Source organism: Pan paniscus, chromosome 11 (genome assembly GCF_029289425.2).
Source record: "Pan paniscus chromosome 11, NHGRI_mPanPan1-v2.0_pri, whole genome shotgun sequence".
NCBI lineage: Eukaryota > Metazoa > Chordata > Mammalia > Primates > Hominidae > Pan > Pan paniscus.
This window is the reverse complement of record NC_073260.2, coordinates 122,547,772-122,575,493: the sequence shown is the minus strand read 5'-3', so window position 1 is coordinate 122,575,493 and position 27,722 is coordinate 122,547,772. Positions and strand designations below refer to the sequence as shown.

General features: G+C 42.8%; 1 protein-coding gene across 9 annotated transcripts in view; it reads left to right on the top strand.

Annotated features, from left to right (window-relative positions):
• The first annotated feature begins 1,374 nt into the window (after positions 1–1,374).
• Positions 1,375–27,722, top strand: part of SMARCA2 (SWI/SNF related, matrix associated, actin dependent regulator of chromatin, subfamily a, member 2) — a 179,626-nt gene continuing 153,278 nt past the window's right edge. For 4 of the 9 annotated variants that reach the window (XM_063594038.1, XM_057298775.2, XM_063594037.1 and 1 more), the window contains exons 1-4: positions 1,375–1,560; positions 15,157–15,417; positions 19,114–19,243; positions 25,624–26,040. In XM_063594038.1, the coding sequence (XP_063450108.1) occupies positions 15,193–15,417; positions 19,114–19,243; positions 25,624–26,040 (772 nt within the window). In that variant the 5' untranslated portion in view covers positions 1,375–1,560; positions 15,157–15,192. Of the gene's footprint in view, positions 1,561–2,101; positions 2,369–2,894; positions 3,363–3,465; positions 3,955–15,156; positions 15,418–19,113; positions 19,244–25,623; positions 26,041–27,722 lie in introns of those variants that run through there. The other 5 variants (XM_034967067.3, XM_055092199.2, XM_034967065.3 and 2 more) reach the window with 5 other exon arrangements.

The following is a 27,722-nucleotide window of genomic DNA, read 5'->3' as shown; positions in this document are numbered from 1 at the left end:
ATGGAGTCAATTTTGCAACAGTAAAATGGTCTTAAAATAGGATTTTACTCTAGGGGGAAAAATCCTCAACCAGATAGTCACAGTGCACGTTGAATGACTAATTTAAGCCATTACATTACGAAATAAGGGATAAATCATACTTTTCATAACACTACTGCATAGGAACAGTTTTAAGAGTCAAGCATCTACATTAATCTGAGTCTAAAATCATAGGCCCCTGATTTAAAATCTCCTAACATTCTTTCACACTTCATAAAACTAAAAATAAAATTGTCTCACCAAACACTGACCTATTGGTCCGGCCAAAGTACTGTATTTCAAGGAAAATTGGAGCAAAGAGGTCTCAAAACCGCGACTTGCCAGCAAATTACAATTTGCAGCCTTAATTGGTCTTAAATGCGGGGTGAGAGGGAAGAGACTACGGTCTGTAGAAAATAAGAGATTTATTCCCCTTTTTAAATCAAAACCAGATTCCATGCTTCAGCCACCCCCTAACCCGCCAGCCCCGCCCCCAGGGTTTGTTTTTCCATATTTTTGTATATATTTTAGCGAAGATGGCAGGTGAGGGAAGGTTAGAGTGCTGTATCTAGTCCACGAAGTCAACAGAGAGGTTAGGGTGGGTTTACTTATTTATAAGGCGTTCAGCCTCTCAGCTGTTTCTCCCTCGTTGGCATTTGGAAGCTTGCAGTCCTTCAGGGAAGAGACAGATTTGGCAGGAATGTTCTTTGTGCCCGCCTCCCTTTTTTTATTTTTATTTTTTATTTTTTTACCTGGAATAGGGGGCAGATTTATAATGACAGCCTTAGGGAAGGGGGAGAAAAAGTTTCAGCCGGCACGACAATGCCCGTTTTTTCCGCAGTCGACACTGTGCCACAAACAGCTTCGGTGCCACTCGGAGCCCGTCCCCCGTCCCCTCCCTTTCTCTCTGCAGGCTCGCACTGGCAGGCGGAGGCACAGTTAAATTCCAGCACCTTCTCCACATAGCCCCAAACTACTACGCGCTATTACTACGGCTGCCCTCCCTTTTTGCTTCGCCTCCTCCCCTTCCCCAGTCTCCCCGGAGGAGCCCCGCAGCGCCCCAGGAAGAGGACTGCCAGGGAAGGCATAGCGGGCGCCCAGCTCCAGCAGGGCTTGGGGCTTTCTGCATCCTGCGCAGTTTCTCCGCTCCAGGCACAAACGCGGCCCGAGAGCCGGCGCCTCGCAGTCACACACGGATCCACGCATACAGTAGAGCTGTCTAGATCCACATTCTTGCACACCGCCCCCTCCGCCCCCCGCGCTCCCGGAGTCGCTGAGCTGAGCGAGTGACAGGCGCGTCCCGCCAACCCGCGCCCGGACGGGCAGGGAGGAGCGGCGCGCGGGGCCAACTGCGGCGCGTCTTCCGGCGCCCGCGGAGGAGGCGAGGGTGGGACGCTGGGCGGAGCCCGAGTTTAGGAAGAGGAGGGGACGGCTGTCATCAATGAAGTCATATTCATAATCTAGTCCTCTCTCCCTCTGTTTCTGTACTCTGGGTGACTCAGAGAGGGAAGAGATTCAGCCAGCACACTCCTCGCGAGCAAGGTAAATATAACTTACAACTCTTTTCTCCTCTTTCCCCTCCCTTCGGCCGCCCCGCTGCAGCCGCCGCTCAAACCCCTCCGGCACCACGCCGCCTTCGCCCGGGATTATTCATTATTATCCTAATTATTATTTATTGTGCATGCAAGGAGACCAAAACAAACAGGCGGGCCAACCGCCACAACAAAAAAAGCCCGCCTCCTCCCCGCGGGCCTCAGGTGGAATGCTCTAACGACAGCTCCCAGGCGGCGGTGGAAGAAACGAGAAAGTTTCAACCGAACCTTGCTGTTCTAATAATAACAGTAATAATTACTACTTCAAGGGGGCAAAGGAGGAAAAAAATCCCAACAAACCACCGCCTGGATCCTGAGTAGGCAGTCAGAGGCGCTGCCAACTCAAGGTTGCAACACACACATTGGGCCAGGTTGCAATCCCCCCATCCCCTTAAAAGTGAGGCGGCGGGGAGGGGGGTGGCAGCGGGAGGGGGAAGGCCTGGGGGACAGGGGAGGAGGATGGAAACGCTACTGTTCATCCCGAGCAACCCTCCCCGGAAGAGTTGGAAGGGGAACGGGAAAGGAGGGCGAGGAGCCCAGGCTGGCGGCGGGGCGCCAACGAACGCCGTTGCCACCCGCTTCCCAGGGACTTGTTTAAAGGGCTCCGGCTGCGGAGACGTGAGCGGATCGCAGCGGGAGAAGCCTGAGCTGACGCGCGAAGGAGGTAGCGGCCACTGCCGCGGGGCCGGTGCGTGCCTGATCGGAGGTGTCACCTCCACTTTCCGCGTTTCCTCCGGCGTGGATGGGGACGCTGATTGGTAGGCAGGCCTTTAGGCAAAGGGGCTGCCAGGGGGCTGCGCCCCGGGCGCTGCGGACGTCCCTGCCTCTGGTACCTGGCGGCAGCGCAGGCTCGGCTGTTAAAGTTCGGGATGTCCGGCCCGGGCCGCACTGCTGGAGGGAAGGGAGGAGGCCCCCAAGGAGGTCGGAGGTGCCCGCCAGCCTCCGTTACCCTGCCCTCCCTCTCCCCGGGTCTGTGTTCTTTTGCTTCGCGTCTTCCCCTTGCTTGCGCCGCGGGAGCTGCGGGCGTGGGGCGCCTGCGATCGTCCGGGTGCTAGGGGCGCGCCGGGACCCAGGAGAGCCACGGCGGCGGCTGCGGACCGGGGAGGCCATGATCCGGATAATCCTGTCTGCCTGACTGTCACAAACAGGACCCGCGCACCACCGGGCAGCGGCGGTGTCGTTCGCCCGGGAAGGGGAAGGGCTGCGGTGGGGAGGGAATAGGGGGGTGGCGAGGGCGGGAGGCGGGGAGACCGAGTAGGAGCCTCCTCCCAACGATGACACGCACTCCTTCCTTCTCGCTCCCTGCTCAGGAGTTTGCTTTATTCCCATCCCAACCTGGTTTACCCCTTCCTTTGCTCTCCCCCTCCACCCGGCCGTCTTCCCTTCCTCCCGTTTGCGTTGCAAAACACGGCCATGCCATCTGCAAAGGTGTCGCGATGCACTTCCCTAAATAACCGGTCCGGCGCGCCAGCTCCTCGGCGCCCTCCGGCCGCAGGGCGCACACGGGGCACAGTGCTCCCGGTGCCCCGCACCAGGCCTCGCAGCCTGGGTGCAGTTCCACCGCGGAGGGCGGGGCGCGGCAGTGCGGGCTCCAGCGGACACCCGCGCCTTGGCCGGGGCACTTGGGCCGGTTTCCGGTACACGCGGGGAAATCGCCTCCTGCCAGTGTCTGATCGCTCGCCTCCGCCTCCGCCTCTGCCGCCTGGATTGCATTATTATTTTTATCCGGGTTGCCGTTTGCTGCGGATGGTGGTGAGCGCGGGGCTGGCTGGGCTGCTTGGGGGGTGGGGTGGAGGGAAGTTGGACGTGGATCAGGCAGGAAAAAAAAAGTTTGGCAGGGCGGCTAAGTAGGGTGGAGGGGTGGGAGGGGGCTGCGAGCTCCCGCGGCTCCAGCCTCCGCGCCCTCCCGGCCGGCGCGAGTGTGTCTGCGCGTGAGTGTGAGTGTGAGTGTGTGTTGTGCGCGCAGGAGCCAGTGCGTCGGGAGCAGCGGCTCGGGCAGCTGCTCCTGCCCGCGCCCTCCCCTGGAGCCCGGGGAGGACAAGGCGAGGTTTGGTGGCGAGGGCTGGTGGGGGTGGCGTGTGCGTGTGGTTGTGAGTGTGTGTGTGTGCGCGCGCGAGCGGCGGAGAATCAGGAAGTCACAGCAGCGAAGCGCACACAGCACACAGACATGTTTGATTGCCGTGACATGACGCGCGCGAGGGAGGAAGCGGCAGCGGCGGGGGCCGGGCCGCGGGCTGTGGCGCGGGCCTAGAGCTGCGGCTCGGAGACCGGTTCCCGTCCGCCGGCCGCGCCGCCACCCCAAGCTCCGCGAACCCCGCGCCCCTTTTTGTTCCGCGTCCTCCAGGTAAGGAGCCTGCGCAGCCCTGCCGCCGGCTGTGTGCGGAGCTTTCCAGTTCTTTCCCTGCCAGCCCCCTCCGGTCTCCCGGCTCGCCTTTCCTGCAAAGTCAGGCAGGCGGGGGAAATGGGCTCCTCGTCCTCCGATCGATTGCGTGGAAAACTTTCCAGCGGGAGGCACCATGAGGGGGAAGAAGGCCTTGCTGGCCGCTGTTGCTTGTCAGTTCTTTCTCCTCTGGGTCCGGAGAGTGTGAGTCGCTGCGCCCGGGGCTGTTGCACATTCAAACTTCGGGCCTAAACGTGCCTCCAACTCTCGCAGGTTTTACTCCAGCAATAAAATAAATATTCAGAGTCGTCCACCAGCTCTTGCTAGGCGTTTGGATTTTTTAAGGGAGTGAGGAAGGCTTGGGAATCGAGGGAGTGGGGGTGTTGTGCAGAATCCATTCCTTATTCAATGTCTGCACCGGGTGTTATGTAATTTTAGTAGCACATGGGTGCAAAGCCTAGACTGGGCTTCTCCCCTCCTTTGTTTATGTAACTTTTGGGTGAGTTTTGCAAGGTTGTCTCTTTTTTCTCCTCCTCGCTAACCTGATGGAGGTTGGTGCTTTGGAAAAAGCAAAGCGACCTGGGCTAGTAATTTTTTGGAGAGGTGTCATCATTGTCTCCTTTCTGGTCATTATGTAGGCATGTGTGACTTTGTATGTGTACTGTTAGAGCTCAAGGAAGACATTAAGGATACCCAGTTTGTTGACTGCATTGAGCGGTTATTTTTAACATTTCTGCGTTACCAATATCGAATTTCAAACTTCCATTTCAAAGGACTTAAAATTTACACCTGGTTGTGTGCCTTGCTTGTCTGAACAGAATGCTTGCATAAATAATGAGATTGCTGCTTGGGTGTTGAGTAGCAGAAAATTTCTATCCAACCACCAAAGACTCAGAAACCATTGAGAACCCTAATAATAATTTAAAAAGCCATACCCAATGTTATGTATGTGTATACTTACATATTCACATTCAAATATTTTCAGTACTATTTTCCATCTGTTATCGGGGGGGGGGGGCCACAACCAGAAGCTTGTTGGCCAGCATTGGAGTTTTAGGCTTCCAGGCTACCTCTAGCACACTGGTGAAGTGTTAAGAGGCGTGGCAGATTTGAATCCTAGTTGCTGCATTGTTATGCAAAATGAGACACACTTTTTCTTTGAGGAATCTAATTGCTCTTTTATTCTCCTGGACTTTCTTTCTTTTTTTCCTCAAATGCTTCTTTACAATGCAAATGTTTGCTACTGTAAAGAGGGGATTTAGAGACACCTGTTAGGTCCAAAAGATACTTATTGCGGTAGACTGAGGGGAAAAAAAAAACAACCCAGTAGATCAGAGGTCCATCTACCTTGGGGGCATCAGAGAGATGCCATTTTTGTAAAGAACCTTTAAAATGAATGAGGAATGTGGGGTATCAGAACCCTTGAAGAGGGGGAGGGGAGGGAGGGCTTCCTTCAATGCAGCCTTTCTCTTATGACTTATATCAGTAACAGCCCAGCATCAGGACTAGGTGCACTGTGGTGTTTCACAGAAAATATTCACCACAAGAGCATGTTCAAAGCAGCCTTAGATCTTTTCTTTTGTTCGTTTGTAAAGTGGTTTTTGAGCATTTCTCGTCAAGTTTCTTGAAAAGTGCTTTGACCAACACCTGAGGCTTAGAATTGACAAAAAAAAAAAAAAAAAAAAAAAGTGCCTCGGCTTGTATTATATTGTTAATGCTTGAATTCTATTTAAAGTATTCCTGAGATGGTATAACTAGAAAGTAACACTTGTGCAGATAAGTATTTAAAATTTTTTTCTTTTATTAAGTTTAAGATAAATCATTCTACAGGCCAGTATAAAAGCATATCACATCCTTTTCTAAAAGGTAATTGTGATGCTCCTTATATTACTGTAATATTTTGACATTTATTATTATGTATTACAGCAAGAGCATAAAAAGAAGAGTTTTATAAATTATAAAAGTGGTGCTGTCCTCCAGTGTTTTCTTGTTTTTTTTTTTTCTCCTTTAGAAGTCTTCCTTTGTAAACAAGGCCTTTGTCAAACTCTTCTAGGTCAGCAGCTTTTTGACACCCCAGAGAAATAATAAATCACTATTTATGACATCTTGACATGCTGCCATGAGGACGACTGAATTATCACATATGTAATACTAAGGACTGTTTCCCAGCATTTGCAAGTGGAAGGAGTGTTGGTAGGACCTGATTTAACCACTTGAAGATTTGATTCTGTTTCTGGTCAAGATGATTGAAGGGATGATAGGAGAAATTCTTTGGTTAACTTGAGTTACCTTAGAAAACTGTATGAGTTACATTTCTTTTCTGCTGTATTTCTTGTGAACAGATGAGAAAATTTCCCTAGTATGAAAGCCACATTTAGGGGCTATTTCTGATTTCTCCTTTTTAATGTAAAAGAATTATCTTCTAAATTGTTTTTTTTTCCCCTTAAATATTGTGTTTTGGAGATGTTTTTGGCCAATAGAGGATGTGAATTTTCTGTCATTTTTGGAAGCGTTCTTATTAGGGGACTCTAACCTTTAGCCGGTTAATAAAGTCATGGGTCATTCCCTTAAGTAGTGAATAGAAAATACACATGGTGGTAATTTATTTGATAGCATATTTAGGAAGGCCTGGAGTGATTATTTTTTCTATATAGAAACTTATGACTTTATACTTACTAGGGACTATAGGAGTCTAAAACTATGTTCTGCCAGAGTCATTATGAAAGAGAGCATATTTATTTACGTAAGATATTTATCATTAAGTTAAATGGGATCTTGCAACCTGGGCTGGCAAAACTGCAGCTTTCTTACTGTTTATTATGACTTTATTATTACTCATGTTAATATAGCACTTTTCCTTGAAGGTGTAGGATATGTTAAAGAGAGCTTTTAAGTAGTAAAAGTTATAAATATATCGTCAAAGATGCTTGAATAATTGTACCTCAGAAAAACATACAGTAGAGCCAATGAAATTCAGGAACAAAATAGCTGGTCTTTTGAATGTTTGATATAAACACCTCATTAATTTACACATTTGGAGTGATGGTTTAGATATGGAATACAAGATTTTGGCCTGAAACTCCGACATAATGTCCTTCTGGACTTCTGGGTTTGTAATACATTATTATATAATTGAAGCGTAGTATGAATTAGGATATTTTATTAGATAGCTACGACTTCCAGAATATTTGAACAATTGTAATCTGGCTATATACCTGTAAGATTTACAACAGTTTTTAAAACCACAATATTCTATAGTATTTTTAGGTGGATTAGTATCAATTTAAGCATCAATCTTATGCCAGTATGTCATCTACATCTATGCAAGCACTAATATTTTAGAAACTTTTTAGAAACTGGCCTAATTTAAATATGGGCTGGCCCTTTTGTAAGTTGATGAATGGGACCCGCAGAAGTTGAAATAATATTTAAAGTTTGAAAACCATTAAGTATAATTGAAACTCCCTCCGTTAAAAAAAACAAAAACAACTAAACTCAGAATTTGGAATTCAAAATTACTTAAAAATGATAAAAATCTCTAACCAGAAAGGAACGTCATATGTTGGCTTACAGGTTATCCAAGGGAAATTCTATATCAGTTTGCACTTAAAATGTATTTTTCTGGTTCAGGATGATTATATATTTCTTTACCTACTTGATGTGGTATATTTCAGTTTTTACCATCCCACTGGGAGATGCTTTATCACACATGGATATTCGATGTCCAGAAGGAAAGCCCTCTCCCATCTTCCCCCTGTGCTTTGTTGAACTGGACATGTAATAAATGGCTTTGCAAATAGTCACAATTATTTTGTGGCTTGCTGTTGTGCTATACTAAAAGACCATTAAGCAAAGTCCAAAATTCTGTAAAAAATAGATGATCTGTAATTGATAATTTATGTGTTTTAAAGAATGTACCTGAACTTTTAATATTGTATTTATAATAGCATATCGAATACGAGTAACAAATGGTAAACTGCATGGGCCATGTGATACAGAGAGAGAGATCAGGGTGAGCTTTCTTGAGCTGATGGGGTAGATAAGGTCTTTGAGATGGGATAGCGTTGCTGTAGGGGGAGGGCAGAGGTGGGGGTGGTGGCATCTGAGCATCCCAGATCAGAAGAAAGCCCCGAGATCACAGAGACCCGGCGAGATCACAGAGACCCGGCCTGAAGGAACGTGGAAAGACCAATGTACCTGTTTTGACCGGTTGCCTGGAGCAAGAAGTTCCAGTTGGGGAGAATTTTCAGAAGATAAAGTCGGAGATTGTGGAAAGACTTGACTTGCAGGTTAAAGCATGAATATTTTATCCAGTCTGTATTGGAGGCTTGTCTCAGAAGTTTTGAGCAAGGGAATACATGGAGAAAGCAATATTTTAGATTAATCTGGCAAATTGTGGATTCAAGTCCAGAGTGGGAATTGAAGCTGTTAGAAGGATCCTGGCAATAATGCGAGCATATAGTAGCTCACAAGGTGTCTTCATATCTCATATTTTATTTGATTCGTATCAAAATTGAAGTTGTAGTCAGCTACTGTTATGCCTATTTTGTAGGTAAGGAGCTTGAAACTCAGAGAGGTTAAATGAACTCATTTGTTGATTTTTTAAAAGGCGTAGTAACATCATGAATGGCTATTATCCATTTTAACTGCAATGAATTTGGAGTTCATTGTTGAATTGTTGTTGCTACTGTGAAAGTCAGGGCCAGTTGACATTAATGAGTGCCTATGATACAACTTTAGTTCATTCAGCATATGATGGTTGAGTTTTACTCTTCAGTAAAAATGTGCCATTTTAACCACAGGTTTTTAAAATATGTATTTCAGACTCTTCTTTTTATATGTTTAAAGTATAAATAAACTTATCTTGGCAGTCAGAAAAGGAAGTGGCTGTTGTTGATTCTTAGCAACATCCAGAATGAGGTTGCTTTGCAAAAGGGCCTAACCTAGGAGAGACAGGCATATGTGTAAATATAAGTGACATATTACCTTTCAGGGTGTCATGATTTGAAACTAACTTTTTTTTGTTCAGTGTGTTAGCTTTTGTTTTGACCAGTTTGCCCAGCCCTTTGGGTTCCACTGAATTTTAAAAGTGATAGTCATCTGTGATTACCTTTATAACTACTAATGGACATGAGTCTCAGAGTAGAGGATGCTTTGCTGTAAAGGGTTTCTAACACTTAGGTTTTCTCGTAAATTCCCTTTTTAAAACAATTTTTCCTTTGTGGGATCATTGTCAGTCCTCATGGAAGAGGCCATGAAATTGCATCGCAGGTAGACTCTTTTGAGATGGCAACTCATGGTATCTATAAGGGTGGTAATGTTAAGAGCCAGGATCCTATTAAGGCAGTGTCTGAGGTTCACGGGGGACTAATTAGCTGCTGCCGAGTTTGTTGTTATCTTTTGTTGTGCACGGAGCTGCCTCACAGCCTTTGCCAGGTCTGACTCTGGGCAAGGACCATTCCCAAGGCAGTTTATTTAAAGTGAGGGCAGCAGCTCACCCACATCCTAATTTGTTGCCCTGATTGAAAGATGAAGGACAGTTCACAGAAGCCCAAGGAACAGAGCAAAGTTTTAATCTAACAACTTTCAAAAAACATATTTGACTTGGAAACGAATGGGAAAGTGTTGTGAATAACCCCAAGAATGCTGAAGAAATGTTCTCAGTGATTTTCTAGGGTCTCGATGGAGCAACTTACAAGGGTAACTTTAGAACCCGGTGTGATTTGTATCTGTGGTACAGATCACATTATGCATTGTTTAAAGTTGCACAGCTCAGACCAAGAAGCAGTGTGGGCCTTGGTAATGTTTCACCGCTTATCCCGACAACCTTGGCCTGTAAAAAGGAAACTTCGGGTAGATTTATTTCCTTTATCTGCATTGCTGTTCTCCTTATCCCCCCGCACTGCTTCCCCATTAAGAATAACAGTGCTTGAGGCCCAGTTCTGAAGATGTTGCTACTTCTTGTGGGTGAATTATCAATTCATTTACAGAGAAAGCCACATAGAAAACAAGAGGCAGCCCTTCAGGTCAGGGGAGGTGTTCTGAATCAGCAAACAGACATAAAAAGAACTCTTATCTTAACTATCTCCTGAACCTTGCAGTTCTCCTGTAACAGCCAGAACACTTTAATAAGACTGGGATATTCTTAGAGATGTGGCCTGGGCCTAACTTTTATTTCTGATATTCCACCTTTAACCTGGACCTCCAAGTTTTTCTGTAAAGTGAGCTGTGAAAAAAGACAGGCTGGAGATCCAAGATTTCCTTGTGCTTTCTTATGAAGTTTGGTGAAGAGCAATTTAAGAGATATTGTCAAGGTTGGTGTGCTGCCCCAAACTCTGCGACTGGAAACCAAAAGTTTCTAGGGAACTTTTTTTCTTTTTTTTTAAACTTGAAGGCCTTGCTGAAATGCTACCTTCTCCATTACACTTTACCTAATTCCTTTCTCTCCTCTACCCTCTGAGCTAAAAGTCATGTCTCCCATTCTGTGACTGTGTTGGGTAGTTTGGCTGTACCCCTCCGTGTCCTGCAGGATCTTTCAATATTTTTATCTTGTTGCTACTTACACACAAGTCTGATTTCCGTATCAGACTTCCAGAGTTGTGGGGTAAGCCTTCTATTCATTTTTGTACCGCCTGCATGCCTTGTACCTAGTAGATACTCGGTATAGTAACTAAAACATCATCGACCTTTTCAGCTGATGACATTGTCTTCTTTTCATATTCCAGGGCTTCTCTTTACTTCTCTAGCCTGTGGTAAGTTAGTATATTATCACAACCAAAGCCTAGTCCTTGCAAGATATCCCTTCCACTGTTTCTGACTTTTTTTTCTTTGGCTTCTACTTTCTATCCCTGCACATTGCTCTGGCCTGGTGAAGACTCTGGTGGAAACATGGCTTGCTAGATCCGTGTAATAGCTCAGTGTTGGGCTGGGAGTCAAGGGTTAAAAGATTCTGCCTGCGGTTTCTGTCCTGTTGCAGATGTTACTTTGGGCAAGCCATCTTTTCCCTTTCTGCCTTATCGCCCTCATCTTTTCAATGGAGTTGTGGCAGAATGTCTCTTCAAATCACCGGAATTATTAGGAAACACATGTAGGTGTGTTCAAATGTTACTCCACATGTGGGGGTCTTTGGTGTTTCTGTTGATGACAATTAGACTGTAAGACACAAGTTTTGTCATGGTTGGAGTGGTGACCCTTAAAATTCCATGAAGTTGAACTCCTTTTAATATGCAGATGGCTGTGCTGAGCCTTTCAGCTAAGGGCAGAGGATGGAGATTTGGGCTGAGGGAGGGTGACTGTGGTGTTTGGAGCTCTGGCAAGCTCCTCTGGGGCCTCTTCTTTTTAAAAACACACACTCTCTAGTTGTGAATGTAGGAAAGTGGGAAGTAAGGACGAAATCAAGACAGAGTATACTGCTGAGAAATTCTTGCCTAAGAACACAGTGGTTTGGCCCTCGGGGAGTCCTGGTCTGGGGGAGGGTGGGGACCAGCAATGCATGTGTATGGGGAGGTTGCCGTGCCCCCCTCTCCCCAGATACATTTTTGTCATTATGTTGTTAGCCACAGACACATAATTGTGGAACAGGTCGTTCTTTTCTGTGACAACGGGGAACTCCCTCCTTCTCCTAACACAAAATAAAAATAGATTTTGTGTGTTATGATGTGAGCAGACCTACCACTGCCCTGTGAAGTCCATCTGGGCCCTCTCCTCCAGCCCACCCTACTATGCTTACTGCTGTCATCACCACCCTATCTCTATTGTCTCATGAGTGCTTTGGAGAAGAAAGGGGTAGAGAGTCCAGGGGATACTAGCAGGGCTGGTGAGGGAGAAGCGGAGTTGGCCAATACTGGACTTTAAACCTTAACCATACTAACTTAGTAATGATGTGCTACTTGAGACTAGCACCTCTTTCTAATTTATTTCCCCAGGTTTCTTCATACTGTGGGAAAGTTTAATTACATACTTGAACTGTAAAATAAAATTGCCACCCGAAATGAAGAGGAAGAATAAGAGGCCAGGATTATAGGCCTCATCTTAGAGAGTCCTCCCCTTGGGTTTACTTGGGTGATGGTAGCCACAGCAGATCCTAGGGCAGCCCTGATTTTGCCTTGGAAGTCCATTAATGGACTTTCCAACACACAGGTTTGGATGAAGTCTTCAAGATGCTCTGGAGGCAGCAGGCAGCAAGTCACGGATGGACAGCTGGAAGGGACCTTTGAGATACTCCTATCCTGAGCCTAGAGGAAGTCAAGACCCCAGACGAAAGGCACTTTTCCCAGGGCCCTAGAGTTGGTGGTGACCCTGAGACCAGAACCCAGGTCTCTCAGCTCCCAGTGAGACATCAGTGAATATCACGTCACGTTCTATGAGAGTCCAGATCTCTGCCATTCATTAGTTATATGGCACAGGGTACACTTCTTCATTTGTGAAACTGTACTGTTAGTCTGAGCCACACACATGCATTGAAGTCCAGGCATCTGAGGTTCTCTTCTTATTAAATAGTTTCCTATATAACATGTTCCTATATTAACATTCCAATTATATGCCTGTAATTTTCCACTTCCCTTCTAACATGTTTTCCCTCTAAGACGTTTTTAATAGTTTCCTTTAGCAAAAAAAACGAGGAGCATTTTTATGGGACTATGTATGAGTAATTACAACATTCTCTGAGATTCCCAGGTGGAAATGATAATGCATGCGGAAAGTAGCATTATGGGCTAGTATATATTAGAATTTCATATTTAATACACATGAATTATATTAAACGTAGGAATATCAGCCTAACTTCAGTATTTGTATCTTCATTGTTCAAACTCGTGGTATATTACTTTAATACCTATTGAAGCTGATTTCAATGTAAACCATAACAGGAAGTAAGCAATTTCCTTTTATTCACTAAAAAATAAAAGGGTGTATTAGTGTGCTGATATACATGAAAGAGCATTGTGTCTTGTAGTAGCCCTGAATCGACGTCAGCTTCCTAAATTTAAAATGCTGACTGAACCTGTGTGAGGTGGTGGAAAGCAGAAAGAAAAAAAAGTTCCGTCTGCTTTGTTCATCACAAAGAATAAATAATAACATTGGGCTCTCTAGTGAATTCAAGGCTGTAATTCACTGTCGAGGCTCCCCTGTTGTTTAGAAGCCACTTGTACTGGGTTCCCTTAGTCCTGTTTTGATTCCCCGCTTATGATCACTCTGAAGTAGCCTTTGACAGCTTCCTGTTTCAGCTCTAATTTACTTGTCAAAATGGCCTAAATTCTTGCCTACACTTTAAGGATTTCTTTATGGGAACACAACTCAAACGCTGATGACTCTGTGGTTTTTATTTATAAAATTAACTGAAGCTGGCTACAGTGGCTCACACCTGTAATCCCAGCGGTTTGGGAGGCTGAGGTGGGACGATCACTTGAGGCCAGGAGTTCAAGACCAGCCTGGGCAATATAGTGAGACTCTGTCTTTACAAAAGATAAAAAAAATTAGCTTGGCACGGTGGCGCCGCCTGTAGTCCTAGCTACTTGGGAGGCTGGTGGGGGAGGATCACTTGAGCCTAGGAGTTTGAGGCTTCAGTGAGCCATGATCTCTACTGTCCTCCAGCCTGGGCAATAGAGAGAGGCCCTGTCTCTAAAAATATGAAAAATTAAAATAAAGTTAAAATTAAAAAGTTGATTTTATTAATAGTTGGCCCTTGAAATTTACTCTGCATTTGATTCATCAGATAATTTTTGAGCTATGACTGTATGCTGGTTGAGGTGCTGGGAACGTGGAAGGGAAACCGAGCATGACCTGCCTTCATGGCCCTCATACTCTAGAGATTCAGTGCAAGTGATGGGTTGCTAGGAGTGGAAAGAATGTGTTTTGTGTACTGCCCCTCCAGCCCGCCGTTCCACTGTGGGTAAAGAGCCCTGCTATGGTGACTAGGCCACCACGGTCTCATTCCATCTCTGCCACTAAACAATGGGTAAGCAAATCACTTAGGGTATGTCATTCTGTATTTTGTGAGGCTGACAGCAAAAAGTTTCTCCATGTACAGGTGTGTGCCTCCAAGGTAACATCATAATATAGAACAATTACTGTTGCTAGTGGAATTCAGCTATCTTGCCGGCATCATTGATCTCTATCAGAATGCGGAAAACAGCTTATTTACTCATTCTGGCTCATATCCAAGATGCAGTTGTACCCACTCTATGAGGCATTTCCAATGGGGATGCCAAGAAGCCTTAGAGTGTGGGTGGTGGAATATAGTTCTGCTGAAATTGTAGAACCAGAATTTCCACACCTCATCTGTGGTGAGCTCTGATCCAGTAGTCATGGATGACTTCTCTCAAGGATTCTTGACCAGAGCCAGGTCTGGGACAAATCCCTGGTTTGAACTGTCTGAGGGGGTCTCTGCTTCAATTAATTAGCTGGCAAGAGGATCACATCTTAAACTGTCCCGCCTGATCACTTCTGGTAGGGTGGAGTTGGTGGGGAAAGTAATGCTAAATGAGGGTGGCCGTTTGTTGTGCTGAGACTACAGCTGTGTTTTTCACACATGTCATTGCATTGAAATCTCAAAAGAAGAAACATTAAATAACGTAGCTAGTAATTACATATATGAGTATTTGAGCCCATATTTGTCTGATTCCTATAGCCTTTGCTTTTTTCATGATTGGGACTTCTCTTTCATTCTCAAATTAGAAGATTGTATTTTTCCCGGTTTAACTATCTTGAAGTTTTGAATGCCCACTCACTTATGAAAATGAGTCTGGGTTGAATACTTTTTAAAGGGTTCTGTATTTTAATGGCTTTGTGGGGGTTAATGTCTTGTAAGGTGTCCAAGGCAGTAAGTAATGGAGAGCATCTGTTGACTTCAGTAATAAATTTCAAACTTGTTTAGAATTCTGCTTATGTGTTAAATTTGAGTTTCTCCAGTGAGTCCTTTTGTATCTTAGATGATTTATATTTTTCTGGGGAGTCATTTAGTGTGTGTGTTTTTTTTAAACAAGTGGTCTTCATAAAGACTAGGGCAGATGGATGTATATTACACTCACTCAAACATCTGGACTAGACAGGGCAGCTCTGTTTGATGTTTGTTACAGAAATGGCACCATCAAATGCTAACAACTGTTTTATTCTGGTCTTAACATCATGTTTAAAACATGCCTTCCTTTTTTCTGCTTTTCAACTTAGCATTACTCTACTGACTGGCAGAGACAGGAGCAGTAGATGTCCACGCCCACAGACCCTGGCGCGATGCCCCACCCAGGGCCTTCGCCGGGGCCTGGGCCTTCCCCTGGGCCAATTCTTGGGCCTAGTCCGGGACCAGGACCATCCCCAGGTTCCGTCCACAGCATGATGGGGCCAAGTCCTGGACCTCCGAGTGTCTCCCATCCTATGCCGACGATGGGGTCCACAGACTTCCCACAGGAAGGCATGCATCAAATGCATAAGGTAAGAGTCTGTTCTCCCATTCAAACTCAACTTCTGATAAGTGGATGGCTAATATTTCTGATAACCCCATCCCCCTTTCTACTGTTGTTAACAAGAAAATCATGCAAGATCTTTGTCTTGTATATCTCATATATTATTAAAAACGCATATTGTGAGGTACTTTTAGTGCTACAGATGTTGCATCAGTTATGAAGATCAGATGTTGGCTTTTTAAAATACTGACATAGACTGTGCAGTTCTGATAAGTAGATCCTGTGATTTGTGGGTTGAAGGTATTTTTGTCTTGGTGAATTAGTATATTAGTCTATAAGTCTTATTTTTTCCTGTCTGTGTTAAGTAACTTATCCAGTAATGAACATACTGAAAATTATTCTTTCCTAAAAAGGCTGACATTTATTAACAAAAATTAGATCCCAAAGAGTAGAAGGAAAAAGTTCTTACCTAAAGGATTTTTTGGAAAGGGCTTTATTGAAATTAAATAGTTTCTAGGGAATCCTTAAAATGCACATTGCTGTCTCTCTGTGAAGCACTTTTATTCTGGTTTTGGAAGAAGGTTCTGATTTTTGCAGAGCTCACGTCCAGCTGTTTATTTCTGGACTAAGGTTATAATTATCCTTTATTTATGAGGCTTGGATTGTTGCTGTGGGGATGATCATATCTGTACAATTTGGCATTATGCCTTCACAGGAGATGCAAAGAAGAGAGAACAGCCTTTTGAGAAAGTAAACAAGATCCTCTGTGACAGTTTGCTTTGAAAGTAAGCAATAGCCAAGAAAAATCTATGAGGACATTACATACTACCTGAAGGTTTTGCCTAATGAGACACGTAGAGGTTTTACACTCCTTGGGATGATATCACAGGTGGATAGGGTGGCAGGGCGGCTTCTTGACATTAAGTAGGTGTATTCATTAGGATTCTCCAGAGAAACGGAACCAAGAGGAGATAGAGATATAGGTAAAAAGAGACTTATTATGAGGAATTGGCTCACACAGTTATGGAAGCTGAGAGTTCTATTATCTGCAGTCACCAATCTGGAGACCCAGCAGAACCTGCGGTATAGTTCCAGTCTGAGTCTACAGGCTCAGACCTGAGCCTGAGAACCAGGAGTTCCAGGAGAACTGATGATGTGAGTTCCAGTGATGTGAGAACCAGGAGAACCAGGAGAACTGATGATGTGACTTCCAGTCTGAGTCCAAAGAGCCAGAAGAGTCAATGGAGTAAGTTCAAGTCTGAGGGCAGGAGAAGACCCAGCTTAAGCAGTCAGGCAGAGAGAAAGCTTCTCCTTTCCTCTAGCTTTTTTTTTTTTTTTTTTCTATTCAGGCCCTCCATGGATTTTGGGTGAGGCCCACCAACATTGCTGGAGGCAATCTGATTTATTCAGTCTAACAGTTCAAATGATAATCTCATCCAGGAATACCCTGACAGACATACCCAGAAATAATGTTTAATCAAATATCTAGGCACCTGAGGCCCAGTCAAGTTGACACATAAAATGAACCATTACAGTAGACAAGCCGTAGAAGATCCTGGCTTAAAACAAAAAGATTACCACAGAGAAGAGCAAGTCTTTCCTCCAGTTACGTAGGACTTTAGGTCAGTTTTAGGGTAGGGCATCAGAGCCCAAAAGGGAAGATCCTTTTGTTAAAAGTGTTGTAATTTGATGATTTTTCAAATCAGGAAAGTAATATATGGTTATTTTGAAAAGGAAAACAATACTGAGATAAACAGATAATCTTACCTTCACCCCAAGTAACAGCTTGTTGTACATGCTTTTTCTATCTTGCATTTCTGTATGTTCATTACAAACACTGTGTAAGCACAGATATGTATATATTGGTGTTTTTTTTGGTTACTTTTCTTTTACTATTATAGAATCATGTCGTCTCTGTTAATTACTCTGTAACTTTCTTTTTTCATTTAACAATGTATTATGGATATCCCTATAACATTCTCTAGTTTTCTGTCTCCTTTTTTTAACAGATAAATTTGTTAGCTTGTCAGAGATCTAGAGAAATAAAGCTGCTCGTTTTCCATGTCATATTTTTCAGGGAACCTATTGAACATATTGACATCCAAGTCCTGAAATTGTTTTGTGTTTAGATTAAATGAATTTGGGAGCTATATTCTGGATCTGATCAATGACTTGTAAACCTTCCTCTAAGTGGCTTCCATAATTTCAGAATAATTTGAAGGTGTCTCACCTTCAAAATGAAAGATAAAATGTGAGGGAAATACTTAGCTAAACTTTATTGTTCTTTAGCAGTTAAAAATTCAATGCGTGAGTGTTGGGTCAGTGTTATGTTTTTCTCCTGGATTGTTTTTATTAATTGTTATCTCTTCTGATCCCTTCATTTTATGTCCTAGCATTTTTATTACACTTTCTCAATTTCTCTCTACCCTCTTAAATACTCCCTTTTTTTGTTTTGCTTTGCTCGCATTCTGTGAGTTTTGCATTTTTTGCCATCCTGCTTCTCCTTACCCCAGCCCCTCAGATAGTTCCCTGCGTGAGGACACGGGTGAGGGTTTAGAGCTCACACCTGCTGACCAGATGCCTTCACTTTTTTCCATTCTTTTTATAGGCAGTTTTATTTCTTCTCTTATTCTTCCTTCTTCCTCTGAGGCTTCAGCTTTTTGCTTTTCAACATTACTGGAAATAAATAAACAAGTGGCCTAAATACATCTGCTGTGTTGCTTTGATTTCCTCTCTATTATTACTATTTAACAGACTCAGTGACACTCTTTATACCAGATTCTTCCCATTTTCCTTCCAAACATCCTCTTTATGATACATTTTTCCTCTTTTCAAGTGCATACTTTTGACTCTGCAGAAATTAACTTTCTTTTCTCCAAAACTGCAAACACTCATACTTTCTTGCTTGAAGTCATTTGGTTTCTATAAACTCCTGGAAATATTTCTTTCAGGCTGTTTTGAAAATTGCTATTACAGTTTGGGGAGGAATAGACTTTTCCTTTTTCAAGCACATGCTTCATTGCCCAATTCTGGATTGGATTAATGTCGATTCAATGGCTGTTTATTGCATGTCTGTCACGTATTGTGCCTCAAGTTTTGGGTCCAGCCCCTGTGTTCGTTTATTTCCAAACTGTGCCTTTAACCTTTTCCATTCCTCCTCCCTCTGTCGTACAGCTTTATCTATTGCACACACTTTCCTTTTCAGTATTCACCCGCCATTCACGGCTCTGTCCTGTCTTTTCCTCTCTTTCCAACTGCCATGGAACCCTGTGGTTTCAACTTTTAAACTTTCCATGGTTTCTTCCCTTCCAATGAAGAAAAATGACCAAAAACTGGATCATCACAGATGTGTCAAACAGCCTTCCTTCAGACTTCAGACTAACTTCAACATATAACAGGTTTCAAGATTACTTACCAGGGTATGGAAAAATAGCCTATATTTGTCTACCTTGTGACCAGGACTTCATTTTCATTGCCTGTTCTGATATTACAAAAAACAAACAAACAAAGAAACAAAAAAACAACCCTCCACTGCTTAAAGACTTAACATTTGACTTACAGATAGTTTGCTGATCCTTTTGGTCTAGTCTCTTTTTTTAACTCTAGAATGGGTAGTAAATGATAGTGCCACACTTTTGAAGAACTTAGGAAGGGGTCTGAAAACTCCAAATAGAAATATTTTACCTTATAGAGGTGTCTAACTAATGTCCTTTAAATGTTTCAGCCCATCGATGGTATACATGACAAGGGGATTGTAGAAGACATCCATTGTGGATCCATGAAGGGCACTGGTATGCGACCACCTCACCCAGGCATGGGCCCTCCCCAGAGTCCAATGGATCAACACAGCCAAGGTTTGTGTCCGCTGCCCACCTGATACTGGTTCCCCAGCATAGTCTTTCAGTCCTTCCTGTTGGATATTTTAATTATGAATTCCAAAGAATGTGTCTAAGGAAGATTGAACCTAGTAGGTTTCTTTTCCTTATGGAAATCTACCTCCATCCTCACCAATACAACCTGATGATTTATATGGGAAATTTTATTTCCGAAGTCCTAGTAATTTTACTAGCCACCATGTGTCCAAGCAGTCTGCAAAGGGCTCTATGTACTTTATCTAGAATCTTTATTGTGATCTCTTAGGGTAAATTATGTTATCCCAGTTTTATAGATAGAGAAGATAAAGCTGGACAATTTACTTTGTTTTGCTAAGTTTACATGTCCAATCGGTGACAGGTCCAGAAAGAGAATCTAGGCCTGCTTCCCAGCAACAGTGTAGATGTGAAGGTAAGGTGAACCACCTGTGTCCCTTGAATTGCATGCTTATCCATTGTCTATAAGGCAGCTTTATCTGGCAGTGAAATTACGTGTCATTTCTGGTGGGTGGCTGGGCCTGCCATAGCAAATTACCACCAACAGAAATGTGTTCTCTTATATAATTCTGGAGGCAAAGTCTGAAATCAAAGCATCAGCAGGGCCGTGCTCTCTCTGAAGGCTTTAGAGAAGGATCCTTCCTTGCTTCTTCCTAGTTTCTGGTGGTTGCCAGCAATCCTTGGCATTCCTGGACTTGCAGATGCATCACTGCAATCTCTGCCTTAGTATCCACATGATATTTTTCCTGTGTGTCTGTCTGTGTCCAGATTTTCTTCTTTTTATGGGGACCATTCATTGGATTAGGGTCTTCCCTAATGCAGTATGGCCTCATCTTAATGTGATTACATCTACAAAAATACTGTTTCAGGCCGGGCCTGGTGGCTGAAGCCTGTAATCCCAGCGCTTTGGGAGGCTGAGACGGGCGGATCACGAGATCAAGAGATCGAGACCATCCTGGTCAACATGGTGAAACCCCGTCTCTAGTAAACATACAAAAATCAGCTGGGCGTGGTGGCACACGCCTGTAGTCTCAGCTACTTGGGAGGCTGAGGCATGAGAATCGCTTGAACCCGGGGGCAGAGGTTGCAGTGAGCCGAGATCGCACCATTGCTCTCTAGCCTGGCGACAGAGCAAGACTGCGTCTCAAAAAAAAAAAAAAAAAAAAAAAAAACTATTTCAAAGTAAGGCACATTCCCAGGTACTGGGGGTTAGGACTTCAACATATTTGGAGGAGGGGGAACACAATTCCACTCACAACAATGGCTAAATCAGTATATGGCATATTTCTTTTCTTCTTCATACGTAACAAGTCCTCTTTCTTTTCTTCACTGTTGAAAACTATTCAGGTACCTCAAAGCCTTTTAATACAATGTAGCCTGATTTCAGAGTCATTATGTGGTCATTTCAACATATGACGGACATGAGTTAATCTAGCACTAATTAACATTAATATGCAGATATTCCAATTCAAGGTTTATGGTTTATGTGTTGCTATATATAATCCTGTGTAATTAATGTGTGTGTTTCCTCTATCCATGATCAGATATCCATCCACTCGAGGGAAGACTTTTGGCTGTGAGGATTTAGAGAAGTCTATGCACAGTTGTTTTCTTTTTGAAATATAAATAGGCAAGTCATGGAGGCATAGGAGTGCCTCCCCACTAGTATTTGAACAGGCTTTTGAACATCCCAGACTCTTACCTGAATTTTGGTGGCAGGCAGGCATAATTGTTGCAGATAACTCATAGAATCTTGACCATGTCAGAAGAGCAGCCTAAAGCACTGGGACTTTTTGCAGTACAAGAAGAACAAATTTGACTCATTCACGGTTATGAATGAAGTAAGACAATATTTCCAGGCTTATCATTTAAATTTGAAGGGGCCAAGTATGTTCATGGAGCTAATATAAGCCTTTATTTATTTATTTATTTATTTATTTATTTATTTATTTATATTTTTGAGGCACAGTCTCCCTCTGTTGCCCAGGCTGGAGTGCAGTGGCATGATCTCAGCTCACTGCAACCTCTGCCTCCCGGGTTCAAGCGATACTCCTGCCTCAGCCTCCTGAGTAGCTGGGACTACAGGCGTGTGCCACCACACCCAGCTAATTTTTGTATTTTTAATAGAGACAGGGTTTCACCATGTTGCCCAGGCTGGTCTTTGAACTCCTGACCTCAGGTGATCCACCCTCCTCAGCCTCCCACAGTGCTGGGATTACAGGCATGAGCCACCATGCCTGGCCTTAAACCTTTATTTTTAATACCTGGGAGGTATAGATGAGTAACGTTTAGTGATTCTTGAAGCCAGGTGCTTCCTTTTTCTGCTCCTGTTGTTGCAGTAGCTCTAATAGTGGAGTCCTAGGAAAACCTGAAAACTAAAACCACTTTAAATGCACAAATCATAATTGAGAGCATTTTTACTTTTATTTCTGTGATCACTTGGCTCCCCTCTTCAACTTAAGAATGATGCCTTATTTATCTTGGAATCCACAACACTTGGCATGATATCTAGCTAGCACGTGGCTAGATAGATATTAGTAAATTTTGTTCAATTAGGTGTGGAAGTTTGTGTATTAAAGAGTCAACAGTTTAAAATGATCTCAACTTTTATATAATTTCAATGAAGTATAATAACTTTAAATGCAAAGGTCTGCATTAAAGGGAATCAGAATTAACATGTAATATTCTCTAAAATAGTGAAGTGCATTGTAGGCTGAGGAATGAGTTATTTAAGGGTATATTTTTGAATAAAGCAATATTAGTATAATGCAGTCCTATTTTATATAATGATCTAAAAAGAATTTAGACTTGGTGATAGCCCGTATCTTTAAAAAACTCATTGTGAAAAGCCATTTATTAATATAAAAACACAGGAACAGAGAGATGTGGTATTGATTGGAAGGCTGCGAGCTTTAACTACCTAGCAACCTATTAGGTTATTTTAGGGTTTTGGTCAAGAAGCAAAGCCATTTCCTTCAATAAATACTGAATTGTGTACCTTATGGTCCCAATGATAACATTGTTTATTTTTAGTCCATTGGATAGAAACCCTTCAAAGGCAGGTATATATTTAAATAGTGTGTGTGTGTGTGTGTGTGTGTGTGTGTTTGTGTGTGTGCGTGTAGAGAAAATTCATATAAAATTGGCACTTAGAAGTTCAAGATTATTAATAGGAGAGAGGTTATTGCATCTCTCTGAGGCAAGGTGAAACTGGGGAGATAATAGCCCTTGAAGACTAGGGGAAGAAAACTGCCACTTTTTGACTACTTTCGAACGAGCAAATCAAAGAAGATTCCAAAAAGAGCAGAATCTGCATCAACACTGTCATCCTACAGACAAATGTATATTCACTCTCAGGCAATTTCTTCACTCTGTTTTCTCAACTAAAGATAATTACCAAAATATGTGATGTTGTATCACTTAGACTCTGTTTTTCCTCAAGTTTTATGGGATGCTATTCATGTAGAAATAAAAATCTCTATTTTTAATACCATACGGTGACAGAATGATTCTATTCACATCCCCTACAAATTCTGGGAAAGAATTCTTCTCACTTTCATTTCCTTCTGATCAAATTTGAGGTAAAATTTTGTTGTATTGACTAACTCAGAAATGATTTTTATTTCCCTCTCAATTTTTTGATCAAATTTGAGGTAGGAATTTTTTTGTATTGATTTTCCAGTGACCAGGTTCTTTTTTTCAGTTTGAATTCTTATGTTTAATGTAACTGTCTCACCTTCATAATGTTGCCTTGTTCATAGTTTAAAAGAGTGATTTAAGAAATAGTGTTACACAGTTGAATTTAGACTAGGTTGCCTAATATTTTGGTTCATTGTATTAGGCATCTTATGATTTGCCATGAGTGAGATTGTAATCGATGACCTTAGGAAATAGGAAAGACCAGAAATCAGGAAACATATGACTAATTTTAAGCCCTGGTCGTATCTCTTCTACTGTGAAAATGTTAGTAGCTTTGGTGGAAAGATTTTTCCTCTTATGGTAGACTCAGTGCTGGCCAGAAAGACGTCATAATGAACAGAGTACCATTCTGTACTAGCGTTACAACTAGGGGGTTAATGTAAGCCTTCTTAAAGAAGAATGTGTGCTGAAGTTAAGTGTCTGTTATTGATATTCTCTAAGTGTTTATTGTTATAATAACAACATGTCGGGATTTAAATTTCTGCTAGTCTTGCAAGCTTTCAAGGGAATTTTCTGGGCTAATTTATATAACCAACTAAAACTGTAATCACTGCATGGTGTTTGTGCTTCCTCACGGAGTAGGGATTTGTGGAATGAAATTTAGCAATTCTTCTATTTACCTTTAGGGCAGGATTTTCCTGACTAGAGTTCTACTTCTCATCAGTTGGTGGAGCAAAACCCATTCTTGGTTTAGGGGATCAGGCTAAATTTGCCTCCCTCTCCAAATGACGATTGGAGATAAAAGTAACTGAATCTTTTATTTTCTGTGGTCTTGTGAATTATGATGGTGAATCCCCAGTTGGTGGCGGTCATATATTCTCCGGCCTCTGTGATTCTGCAGATGCACAGAGCTCTTTCAGTTCACATTTTTCTTAGGTTCGGGCATGCAGCAGGAATTTAATAAACACTTATGGGATGACCTTTGTGAGAACTGTGACACGATTACATTTATTAAAGGGCAGAGACTTTTCATCTATGTATGTAATGCCATATTCTGGGACGCCTTTGACTTGATTAATTGGCACTTTGTTTCAGCTCAAGGACACCTTTTGGATTGCTTTAGGCCGCTTTGTTCTTTCCTCCATCTTGGAGCTCCCTCCAACAATGGTCAGTCATATGTTTTCCTAGGAATTCTATGGCCAAGCTATGCAGGTCATCTCCTGAAATAAGTCCCTTGAGGTTTTTTGTGCATTTTGATTTTTCTTCCCCAGAAAAGTGTTCTTAAATTTCCCATTTAGATCTCTTATAAACCAAACAGTTTACTCTCATTTTTATGTTATATCACAAGTGGTTGCAGAAGGTTTTTGAAACTTTCAAGTCCCTAACTTATTTTCTTATAACCAAATTTATATTAGATCATGGAAAGGGCATATGCATTAGAATCAGACAGACCTTTGTTTAAATATTAAAGCTCCCAGAAGTTAGTTGTGTGACTTTGGGTAACTGGTTTACTCTTTGAGCCTCATTTTCCTCATTTTAAAAAATGTGGTAACAGTATATATCTTTCAGGTTGTTGTAAGGATTGAAGAAATAATGTATGTTCTACCCATATCTTCTTGATTCCCCTTACCATTTCTATACCCCCACCAGCCTGATTTCCTGTGCCCAGAACCACTGTCTTGGTTCACTTCCACCTACTGGCACCTACCTTTCCCACATAATGGCAAAGTCCCTGGAGAATAATAATCTTTAGGGCATTAGTCATAACCAGTGACTTAACCAGTGACTGCTGATTGCAGGAGTATAAATACCCCAGCTTCTTTACCCCCTTCCTGAAATAATCTGGAGGCAAGTTATTTACTATATATTCTAGAGTTTCTGCACTGAATTAATCTTCAGGTACCCACTGCAGCAGCTGGCTTGCAAATACCCCCCTTTATTGGCTGCCTTCCCTTCCTTATATTACCTTTTCATACCCCTATTAGTGTCCCCTTACCTTCCCAGTAAATTACTAGTACTCAATCCTTAAATAAGACTCTGCTACTAGGGAGAACCCAACTGTGACAGTTGAGTGCAAGTCAACTCCTTGCATAGTACCTACAACATGTAGGCACTCAATAATTGCAAGTTATTCATAACATGCATAATAATAAACCAAGTGTTCCCTCTTCACCTAAGAAATTCTTTATTCCCCATTGAGATATATCAGGTTATGTTCTCGCAGTTGGAGCTACTTTTACCATTCAGTACTGTCCCTTGGTTAGTGGTGAACAACAACCACTAACAGTTTACCTTCTAGGACACATGTAGCTATTGATCACTTGAAGTGTGGTTAGTTCGAATTGAGATGTCCTTTAGGTGTAAAATATTTAGTGGATTTCAAAGACTTAGTATGAAAAAAAGAATGTAGAATATCTCATCAACAGTTTTTACATTTTAAAATGATGTTTTGGATATGTTGGTTTAAGTAAAATACATTTAAATTAACTTTACCTGCTTTTTTTTTTAACACTTTAAAGTGGCTACCAGAAATTTTTAAATTTTACATATATATAAAGCACATATTGATATGTAAAGATCTTAAACTCCATATAATTAATAAATGATATGTCATTCAAATTTCTGTCAGACAGTGTTGCTGTAGACAATTATTAGAGTATTCAGGGATATCTCTCTTTCAGGGTTGTCAGGGGCAGCCTGTGATTTCCTTTTGTGTTTTATTTTAGGTTATATGTCACCACACCCATCTCCATTAGGAGCCCCAGAGCACGTCTCCAGCCCTATGTCTGGAGGAGGCCCAACTCCACCTCAGATGCCACCAAGCCAGCCAGGGGCCCTCATCCCAGGTGATCCGCAGGCCATGAGCCAGCCCAACAGAGGCCCCTCACCTTTCAGTCCTGTCCAGCTGCATCAGCTTCGAGCTCAGATTTTAGCTTATAAAATGCTGGCCCGAGGCCAGCCCCTCCCCGAAACGCTGCAGCTTGCAGTCCAGGGGAAAAGGACGTTGCCTGGCATGCAGCAACAACAGCAGCAGCAACAGCAGCAGCAGCAGCAGCAGCAACAGCAGCCGCAGCAGCAGCCACCGCAACCACAGACGCAGCAACAACAGCAGCCGGCCCTTGTGAACTACAACAGACCATCTGGTAGGTTAATACGCAACCAAATGAATAATGCCATGGTCCAACTCGGATAAGAAAGACTGCTCACCAAAACACCGGGTTGTTACAAGCCCGGGGCTGACGTAGCCTTTTGTTATACCTCACTGGCTCTCTATCCTTGCTCCACTTAGTTGGCCAAGATTCTTGGTCTTCCCCTGCTGTTGAGACCTAGGGCAGTGTTTCTTAACCTTAAAAGGTGGTTGTGCAAGCTGGAGACCCAGGGAAAAAGCACCGGTGATTTTGCATTCTCTTTGAAGAGGTTCAAGGTTTCTTGGAAGCCCATCCACACACACAAGGTTAAGAACCTCTGGACTTAGTGCATTTCATCCCCAGAACTCACTGCTCAAATCAGCCCCACTAGAGCCATTTTATAATTTGTTGATTTGTTTATTTCTATTCCTTTTTGTTATGAAGAACATCTGGAGAGGCTTACAAGAAGCATGCCTGTTGTAAAATAATTATGAGTAGCAAAATCAGAAACAAGGGAAAATAGAAAAAAAAGTAAGAAATTGAGGCAAGAAAGTAGGGCTGCAAAAGTTCTCATAGTTGCTGTATTTGCTTCAAAGATGACTTGAGTTTCTTGACAATCAGAGCCAAAAGGAGACAAAGTCCTGTATCTAAGTCTCGCCATTTGGAAGGAAGTTCCTTACCAGTTTCTCAGAAAAAGCCACTTCTAGCATGAGAGTATAGAGTTGATTTCCCAGGTGAGATTATTTTTTAAATTATTATCATCATCATTATTGTAAGAGGCACTGCATGACAGAAACATCAATAGCATTTGTTCATAATAGACTAACAGATTCAACATGGCCTATTTCTTATACACCTCGGGATGAAATCTGAAGCTATGACATTATCCAATGGATAGAAATGATATAATCCTTTGCATGGCCTCTTGGTCTTCTGTCTTGATCCCATTGATAGACTTCAGAGGTGCAGGGGACTGTGAAGTGATCTTCCATGAAGGTTGTTTTCTCTAGGAAGCGTTTTGTTAAAGAACTGGAAAAGCAGCGATTTTATGGGTCTACTCTAATGAAAACTTTGGATTCTAGGGAATGAGGTACTTCCTTGACATTGATACCATTTCCTCTGAGTGGTTTCCATTCATTTAGGCAAGTTCTGACATGCAGGTTGTTGCAAAGAGTTAGTTTGGGATATTGGTACTGTTCCTGGGTTTTGGGCCTTATACCGTGGGAGAGAGTTCAGATTAGTATTTGTTTATTAATATTCTGCCTATTGAGTTTGTGTACGTTTATTTTCTGGTAGAGGCAGCTCCAAGAGTAGGCCCACCTAGGAGATATACTCATCTTATTAATTGTTATAGCCTTAAGAATGGATGTCTTAGTAAGTCTGAGCTGCTGTAATGAAAGGTCATTGGCTGGGTGGCTTATAAACAGCAAATTTATTTCTTACAGTTCTGAATGCTGGGAATTCCAACTTCAAAACACCAGCAGATTCAGTGTCTGGTGAGGGCCTGCTTCCTGATTCATAGATGGCTTCCTTCTCACTGTGTCCTCACATGGCAGAAGAGACAAGGCAGCTCTCTGGAGCCTCTTTTACAAGGGCATGAATCCCAATTATGAGGACTCTACCCTCATGAAATAGTCACCTCCCAAAGACCTCACCTTCTAATACCATCTCCCTGGGAATTAGGATTTTAACATATG